General features: G+C 42.8%; 1 protein-coding gene across 2 annotated transcripts in view; it reads left to right on the forward strand.

The window, feature by feature from the left end:
- Positions 1-2,437, forward strand: part of slc7a3a (solute carrier family 7 member 3a) — a 66,277-nt gene extending 63,840 nt beyond the window's left edge. The window contains exons 11-12 of one of the 2 annotated variants that reach the window (XM_034178077.1): positions 864-972; positions 1,065-1,216. In XM_034178077.1, coding sequence (XP_034033968.1) covers positions 864-972; positions 1,065-1,216 — 261 coding nt within the window. Of the gene's footprint in view, positions 1-863; positions 973-1,064 lie in introns of both variants that reach the window. The other variant, XM_034178075.1, reaches the window with a different exon arrangement.
- The last annotated feature ends 7,398 nt before the right edge of the window (positions 2,438-9,835 follow it).

Consider the following 9,835-nt stretch of genomic DNA (forward strand, 5'->3'; position numbering starts at 1 on the left):
GGGACATGCCTATCTCGGCTTTCAGTGCTTACCAGTCGAGTGAGTATAAGAGAAATTGTGGAGAGCTGGGCATGTCCCAACTTGTCCTCTAACACTCCGAAACGGAGGTGTTCCTTTGTCTCGCTTCATCAGCGAATCGGTCGTGACGCGCGAAGCCTCTGCACGGCTTTCCATGACAAAATCTCTTGTTAAAAGTGAAATCTGCCAGAAAATGGCTGATGTCCAGCTCTTGTGATAACCAGAGAAATTGCACACGACGGTTCCGGCTCCACACAGCCATCTGTTTACAAATGATGTGGTGGTTTCTGCCTCAATGGCGGCTCAGAGCGCGGTGCGCCGTGCGCCATTGTGGGCCATCCTTAAAGCTGTAGTAACACTCCTTATTCTCTGTGAAGCCCGTAAAATTTTCACCGAAAGCCAGATAAATTTTTCTAATGGTTTCCAGCTGCCTGTCTCTAACAGTTTCTGAAAAAATTCTGATGAAAAAAAGCCCAAATCATTCCGCTATTTCCTCGCAATGAAACGACGACGAGAGGGGTGGACCAGTGGTCAACTCAAAGCCTGCCCACAGGTGAATGATGCAACCGACAGGCGTGGAAAAACTCACGCATGCGCACGAAGGTTCAAGCTTGGCTGACGTAAAAACAGATGAATCAAATCCATATGGTTTTTGAAAAAAATAAAAAGGTGCGTTACTTTTCTAACAGACCTTGTATTAGGATCGATCCGCCCACCTCTAGTGTTTACCAGTTGTAGCAGTTTGACATTTTGCTAATTTTTGAAAATGAAGTCCGTTTCCTCCCTGGCTGTAGTACTAATGTGTTACCATCACAGGGAATAACTTCCATTTCTCTTCTCTCAAGGTCCCGCTGCTTCCTTGGCTGCCTCTGTTCAGTGTTTTTGTTAACATCTACCTCATGATGCAGCTGGATATGGGCACATGGCTCCGCTTCACTGTCTGGATGATTATTGGTACAACATTTAACTTTTTTCTTTCTTTGAGGGATGACATTGTCTTATGCTACAGATTCTTCCAATTGTTTTATAAATTTCCATTTCTCCAGGTTTTGCCATATATTTCTTCTATGGCATTAAGAGCAGCAGTGAAGCTGCCAGCAGGGCATCTTGTAAATATGACTCTTCGCTGCAGAACAAGAGCCCAATCTACAAAGGATCTCCTAACAACAGTGACACCGAAGAGGCCAGCACCCCCTGATGTGGACAGATGCGGACCTGGATGTGTTTCGTTGCTGCTGCACTCATTCTGGCAGTGTGAGCAGTCTGGAATGCAGCCCTAGGTTTACAGATTGAGAAACAAAAAAGGAACAGGGGGGGGGGGGAACAAACAAAACCACAACAATCACACAACTGACCACCTTTCTTTGTTCTTCTTTTTTTTTTTTTTTTTTTTTTTTCGGAGGCTGATTAACTTGATGACTAAACACTGTGACAGAGCCGGTTCCTGGCTTATGGCTCTGGTTTAATCTGTCTGGATTTAGCCTAAGCACATCTTTACTTCAACAGCAATGTTATGTTCTCGTGTAATTCCGTTATCGCAGTCATTTTGCTGCAGTGAAATTTGCTGTTTTTTGTTTTTTATAATTAATACTACCACGTACTGTAAAGATGCGCTTACCTGCATCAGGACTCTCAAAGTTTTAAGATTGACTTTTAACTGTTGACAAGCAGAAGCCACTAGTAGCAATAAAGTGGAGCAGATATGTGAGGAAAAATAGAAGTTCATGTCTAGTGGGAAGCATGACCAAGGTTTTAAGGTTTGCTGGATCCGAAGAGATGTGGATGTGATATACTATGCAGCACACATTCATAACATTTACAAATAATGTTTAAATTCTTAGAGGAACTACCTTAATGTTCTGTTACACTTTCAGGTGGACCATGGTTTGAAAGTCATTTGTGGTTGCTTGAAGGATACTTAACAAATCTGGCTATGGTGGCCATCTTCAAAGTGGCAGACATTTTTTGGTAACAGTCATAACTCAAAAATACTTGTCCTCCAGACTCGAAACATGTATAATTTTCCCAAATTCTGTCCTGTTGAGTCATTCTGACTAGAAATGTGGAATGGTTGATGCAAGTTGGGGTTGACAATTCAACTGAGCTACTTTACAAAAAAGGAAATGGCAGCCTTACCGTTGAGATTTTGAAACATTCGTTTTGGCAGCCATGTGGACATTTCAGGGTTCAGGCTGCCATTTTGGGTTTTGAATGTAGCTTAGTTGAATTTGTCATGTCAGAAAACATGATAAAAAACCAAAATCCTTCAAATTGGATCATCTTAACAGTATTGTTAAATTTGACTCGCCCAAAAGTGCATAGACTGTTCCATGGTTCTGATCATAGTGACTCATGGAAAGTTGTATATGGGGCAACAAAGATGAGTACCAGTACTTTTGAATTACTTTTCCATAGATTTTTTTTTTTTTTTTTTTAAAGCCCCTTCCAAAAAATACTCTTCACTGTGAGGTACGATACCCAAGCCAAATTTCTTTAATATTCCTCAGGCAACCCCAAACGACCTTCAAAGCTCGGTCACAATGAAAGCATCATAGAACTTTAAGACTGTTCTCTGCACGTGACTAACAGGGAAACATTCATGTTTGTTTAACCATAGAATTAATTTAGGTCTAGTTCACTGAAACAGAGAGTTGACAGTTTATCTGGTGTATCTCACCCAGTCTCTCATCATACCACATCACCTCTTAGGCATCATCCACTATTTCAGAGCAGCCATGAGGTATATTTCAGAATAAAAAAAAAAAAATAACAGGAAACAGACATTGGAGGGACTCGTTATGTTTGTTTCAAATGCTAACTTTTGTATGGCATATTTTGTGAATTTTATATGTATCCCCTGTATAGCAATATTTATGCTTTTTGTCAAAAGTGAACTTGTTCCACACATATCTGCCCCACTGATGGAGAAAACATCACAAACAGAATGCACATTTTTACACTTACTGTATCAGCCTGTTTTATTTGTACTGGATCCGCTGTGGTTACCCTGAACATCCGGGGCAGCCGAAAGACAAACACCTGTATCAGCCGCTTTGTTTGCGTCTGCTGTGTATACGAGTAATTGGGTTAGTACTGTGACTTGATGGTTGGGTCTCTGCAGCTGGTCCAAAAGCACACGGCCACTGCAGATGTCATCACAACTTTTAAACTAGTATGAACTGATTCATGTTTACTTTTGTTGACCGTGGACGCTTCTTTGCTGAAGCATTTGCAGTCGAAATGTGAAATTTCTTTTCACGTCCACATTTTCAAAACAGTTTCTAGTGCTTTGACCTCTTCCCAGCCCCTCACCCCACCCCAAAAAAATGGTAACTTGTATATAATTTAAATGTTATGAAGAACACATCTATATTATGGTTTCTAGGTTTTATTGCAGTTTGAAGCAATACAGTTCGTCAGATTATAAGTACTGTACTTTACTACCGTTTTATGACTAACATGTTTTTGACATTTTTAATAAGCTCAGTGACGATAACAGATGATTTTCTGAATGATCGGATGAGTCCTTTGGACTGGAAATGAAGGGAATGTAGAATGAGAAGGCTTAGAATCTCTGACAGTTGAATTCTCACACACACACACACACCGATAATTCCTCATTAACACCTGCTGACCTCCAGATGGTATGTGGGATCACAGCTGGAACTCTTTTCCATAGACCTGTAGTTCCCCACTTGTACACCTTCACTTTTTTATGGCCTTGTATAAGTAGTTCTCCACCCCACCCCCCTTCACATCACATTTATTTTTTCTTTTTTAACTTTATTTGCTCATTCTCATAGTAATGATGATATTTACGTGTTATTAGTGTTTGGGTTATATTTTTGTTCTTATCATTAGTTCTCATACCAGCTATAATCAGTAACTGCTTGGTTCAGATTTTAGTTAAATGCGATTTAATTGTTACATGCAGTTTTTGGTGTGCTGATGATTTTCGGGGGGTTTTGTTTGTTCGTCTCATGTATAAACAAATTTATGAAAGTCTAGTATTTAAGGATCTTCACTGACCAAAGTGGATTTCTTAAACTGATACTCTGAAATCAATAAGCTATTGTTGGTGATTTCTGCAGTTTTTAACAAACTGGTTTGCTGTGGATTGTGCAGTGCCTCTACAAAACTACTTATACAACACTCCTTTAAGCTTGACTACTTCAAATATAATAAGCTGTTGTCTGTAAATGTCACTTTTTTCTTCATAAGAATATTTCTGCTGCATGAATGTGAATATGAAAACTTGCTGAACTTCTTGGAGATGGTGAGGGTGGATTTGGATTGAGCCAATATATTTGTAAATGATGCGAATTCGTATTTTACAGACATCGGTGCTTAAAGAACTTTTTGTTCTTTCTTCCTTTCTTTTGTCCTTTCTTCCCTCATAGTGGCACTGGGGCTGCTTGTTATTAGTCTTGCTATAAGTCTTAATTTTTTTTTTTTGTCTTTTTCCTCTCACTCTAGTGGTGTAAGTCAGAGATGATTAATTCTTCATTTAAAGGATTTGTCATGTAGCTGGACTGGAGCGCGACCCCCCGTATCAGCGAGTGCCTTTTCAGAATCTGACTCACTGGCAGTGATGATCTGTTTTGTTTTATGTTCTGTAAATATGGCTATGCATAAAACTCTATGTATTTTCAGTGTCTTCTGTGTGTTTTGTTTTATTTATTTATTTATATAGCCAGTCAAAATTTTATGCTACCTGCCTTTTTTAACATTTAAAATCAAGACTAGACTAGAGCCTACTGACTAGAGATAGTCGGGCTCACCTCCACTCACAGCTTGGGCTCTGGTACCCAACTCCTGGAGAGGGGCTGGACGCTTCATTTTTCTGGCAGTGCCCATGGGGAGAGGCGGCGAGCTGGGGTCGCATTGCTTATTGCTCCCCAGCTCAGTCACCATGTGTTGGAGTTCACTCCAGTGAACGAGAGGGTCGGGTCCCTATGCCTTCGGGTCGGGGACAGGTCTCTCACCGTTGTCTCGGCCTACGGGCCGAGCGGCAGTGCAGAGTACCTGACCTTCTTGGAGTCCCTGGGAGGGGTACTAGATAGTGCTCCGACTGGGGACTCCATTGTTCTCCTGGGGGATTTCAACGCCCACGTGGGCGGCGACAGTGAGACCTGGAGGGGGGTGATCGGGAAGCACGGCCTCCCCGATCTGAACCCAAGTGGTGTTCAGTTGTTGGACTTCTGTGCTAGTCACAGTTTGTCCATCACGAACACCATGTTCAAGCCCAAGAGTGTCCATAAGTGCACGTGGCACCAGGACACCCTGAGCCGGAGGTCGATGATCGACTTTGTAGTCATAACATCTGACCTTTGGCCACGTGTCTCGGACAGTGGAGTGAAGAGAGGGGCAGAGCTGTCGACCGATCACCACCTGGTGGTGAGTTGGATCCGCTGGGAGGGGAGGAAGCCGGTCAGACCTGGCAGGCCCAAACGTATCGTGAGGGTCTGCTGGGAACGACTGGCGGAACCCTCTGTCAGCGAGGTCTTCAACTCTTACCTCTGGGAGAGCTTCTCCCACATTGCGGGGGAGGTTGGAGACATGGAGTCCAAGTGGACCATGTTCTCCACCTCCATTGTTGATGCGGCCGCTTGTAGCTGTGGTCACAAGGTCTCCGGTGCCTGTCGCGGTGGCAATCCCCGAACCCGGTGGTGGATGCCGGAGGTAAGGGATGCCGTCAAGCTGAAGAAGGAGTCCTACTTATCTTTGTTGGTAGGTGGGACCCCAGAGGCAGCTGACAGGTACCGGCAGGCCAAGCGTGCCGCAGCCCGTGTGGTCACAGAGGCAAAAACTCGGGTCTGGGAGGAGTTCGGGGAGGCCATGGAGGAGGACTATCGGTCGGCCTTGAAGAGATTCTGGCAAACCGTCCGGCGCCTCAGGAGGCGGAAGCAGCTTTCCACCAGCACTGTTTACGGTGCGGGTGGGGAGCTGTTGACCCTGACTGGGGATGTTGTCGGGCGGTGGAAGGAATACTTCAAGGATCTCCTCAATCTCATCGTCACATCTTCCAAAGAGGAAGCAGAGACTGGGGACTCAGAGGCGGACTCATCCATTACCCAGGCCAAAGTCACTGAGGTGGTTAGAAAGCTCCTCGGTGGCAAGGCTCCTGGGGTGGTTGAAATCCGTCCTTACCTTAAGTCTCTGGATGTTGTGGGACTGTCTTGGCTGACACGCCTCTGCAACATTGTGTGGCGATCGGGGACAGTGCCTCTGGATTGGCAGACCGGGGTGGTGGTCCCTCTGTGTAAGAAGGGGGACCGGAGGGTGTGTTCCAACTATAGGGGGATCACACTCAGCCTCCCCGGTAAGGTCTATTCCAGAGTACTGGAGAGGAGAATTTGACCGATGGTCGAACCTCGGATTCAGGAGGAGCAGTGTGGTTTTTGTCCTGGTCGAAGCACACTGAACCAGCTCTACACGCTCCATCGGGTGCTTGAGGGTTCATGGGAGTTCGCCCAACCAGTCCACATGTGTTTTGTGGATCTGGAGAAGGCGTTTGACTGTGTCCCTCGGGGCACCCTGTAGGGGGTGCTCCGGGAGTACGGGGTCCTTTACTAAGGGCTATCCCGTCCCTGTACGACCACAGCAGGAGCTTGGTTCGCATTGCCAGTAGTAAGTCAAACCTGTTTCCAGTGGTTGTTGGCCTCTGCCATGGCTGTCCTTTGTCACCGGTTCTGTTCATTATTTTTATTTTATTTTTATTAGAATTTCGAGGTGCAGCCAGGGTGTAGAGGGGGTCTGGTTTGGGAACCACAGAATCTCGTCTCTGCTGTTTGTGGACGATGTGGTCCTGTTGGCTTCGTCAAATCAGGACCTTAAGCATGCACTGGGGCAGTTTGCAGTCGAGTGTGAAGTGTCCTGGATGAGAATCAGCACCTCCAAATCCGAGGCCATGGTTCTCGACCAGAAAAGGGTGCTTTGCCCTCTTCAGGTCGGTGGAGTGTCCTTGCCTCAAGTGGAGGAGTTAAGTATCTTGGGGTCTTGTTCACGAGTGAGGGACGGATGGAGCGTGAGATGCAGTGATGCAGTCACTATCGGACCGTCGTGGTGAAGAGAGAGCTGAGTAGGGGGGGGGCAAAGCTCTCGATTTACCAATCAATCTATGTTCCAATCTTCACCTATGGTCATGAGAACTATGAAACGGTTGCCCTTCTGCACATTTATAAAGGCACAAATCGACACAAACCTGGCTCTTCAGAGAGCTGTGGCTCCAAATGCTGTTCCTTCTGCTCAGTGTAAAGAAGTGTCTGAGAAAGGAAACTTTGGTTTGATTAGGGGAAATGGAGCTACAGCAACATCTACTGATAGAATGAAGCACTTGGGCTACTTTTAAAATTTTCAACAAGCTGTAGTAATACTGAAGCTGCTGTGGTTTTAACAATTTCAGATGCTTATATTTTATGTTGGATCATGTTTTGAAGAGTTAAAAACAGCTGTTGATCATCTGTGGCCTCTTTATCATGGAAGTAAAGAACAGATTTGTGGATTAGAGCAGCTAGAACAAATGTTAGATTTATATGAAGAACAGGAGAATCAAGCTTGGAGCATTACGGGCTCGATGTGATGGGAGATAAAATTAAAAAAAGATCAGACACCTCAAAGTGCAGAGATTTGGCGGTTCTTGTGTTATCATTTTTTCTGTTCCTACATTTTCTGAAAAAAGTTTCAGAACCATTCTTGTTTGAGAGTTTGGCCAAACCCAGACCATGACGTGATTATGAACTGTTACATTGCCAAAAGGCCTCGGGAAGTTTTTTTTTTTAGCACCTGTTGCCACAGTTCAGGAGCTGCAGTGCTTAGAAACAGGCCCTGGCCATGTGTGGCCTTTGCCATGTGATGATTCAACAACAAAATTTTCTAAGTTTGTGAGTTGTATTTTATTTGCTGATGACATGACTGTGTTTTTTGTAGAGGGGATCTTTTGGGACAGGTTCTGGAGATAGAGAGGGAACTACAAAGGTTTAAATGGTTTGATTCAAACAAATTGTTCCTTCACTTTGGTAAAACAAAGTGTATCATATTTGGAAATAAGCCAAGGAATTTAGAAATTTGCTAGTACGTGATGTTGAAACTGAACTTGTAAATGAAGCAAAAGTTCTTGGGTTCTTTATTGACAATAATCTTAACTGGAAAACACATAAATTATGTACGTAAATGTCAAAGATCATTGCCCTTTTTTTTAAAGAACAAGACTTCCTCCACCAACACTCAGTTACTTTATATCATTTATTACGTGTTCCATACATGACCTACTGTATTGAAGTTTGCGGACCCATCTACAAAACTAACACAAATCCTATATTTTTACTTCAAAAGAAAGCTATAAGAATTATTAGTAAGAAACTATATCATGAGCCAACAAATCCATTGTTTGTCTGTTTGCATATTCTAAAATTTTGGGATTTGATTGATTATATCATAATACAAAATGCTTAAAGTAAACTTCTACCACAACATATCCAGGACCTGTTTAAAATGAGGGACTCCAGTTATAATTTGCAAGGAATGTTATTTCAGAAATCAAAGATTCGAACTACCGTAAAAAGTTGTGTTTCTGTTAAAGGTGTTAATATTTGGAAGAATTGTCCTGATAGCATAAAATCATGCGGTAATTTGGTTGGCTTTAAAGGGCTCTACAAAAAATATTTGATTACTTGTTATAGCATGATGAATTAGGTTTGACTCTGTTTAGTATTTGGTGCACTGCCATTTGTGTTTTTGAAATTTTAGTTCAGGGATTAATTTATACTTTGTATAAGTTATGGGTATAACTTTTATATACATATGTATAATTTTTATTTTTTGGTTAAAGGGGTGGGCGTTTACAAGCTTTTGCTTCTGCCTACACCCTTTAGGGCGCATGGTGCCTTGTTGCATTATTTCCTTTTCTTTCTTTGTAAGTTTCTTGTTTTTGGATCTGTGCGCCGAATAAAATTATTCATTCAAATCCTCACAAAAACTAAGATATTCAGGATAGACAGCTGGGTATGGAGCTAAATCAAGGCCAAAAGTTTTGTAATCTGAAAATAAAAAAAGATTGAAAAAATAAATTTTGAAACTGAAAACTTAATGTTTATTCTTGAATTTTATAATCATTTAAAAAGTATTATTAAAATAAAAATAAGTGTAAGATGTATATTTTTCATTTTAAATAATTTTTTAATCCGCTCTGGAATTATTTTGATCAAATTTATTTTCATTCATATTTCTTTTTTCACCTTCAGATCTTTTTTTCACTTTCAGATCTTATTTTTTCAGTTTCAAACTTTTGGCCCTGTTCTGGCGTGGGAGGGCGTGGCTTCGATTGAGAGGGGCGTGGAATTGTGAGTGACAGCAGAGCAATCGGTACTCATATGATGTTGCATTCAGGAAACGTGGGTCCTTTGATAGATAATGACTCTGCTCCCGTCTCCGTCGTTTATTTACTACGCGGCTGGCGCGTGAAAGAAAATAGAAAGAAATCTTTACGAGGCTTTAAACCCTCGAGATGAAACTGTTTATTGTGATCGATGTGTAGCAGTTGGTTGGTTTCATTGGATCCGTATGTTGTACCGGATAGTGAATTTAATGACAGTGTAACAAAGTGGCCGGCAGTTTCACAGTGTAACCAAGCAGCCCGCCGGTAAATCCAAATCCCAAGCCGGAAGAGCGCTCCGGCTACCTGCACTGAGGCGCTGAGAGAGATCCTCCGCTACCAGAAATCCACCGAGCTGCTGATCCACAAGCTGCCGACCAGGTCAGCCTCCTGCAGAGCATCACAGCGGCGCTCTGAAAGCGGAGGTCGGTCTTGAAGTCCTGA

Source organism: Thalassophryne amazonica, chromosome 9, assembly GCF_902500255.1.
Source record: "Thalassophryne amazonica chromosome 9, fThaAma1.1, whole genome shotgun sequence".
NCBI lineage: Eukaryota > Metazoa > Chordata > Actinopteri > Batrachoidiformes > Batrachoididae > Thalassophryne > Thalassophryne amazonica.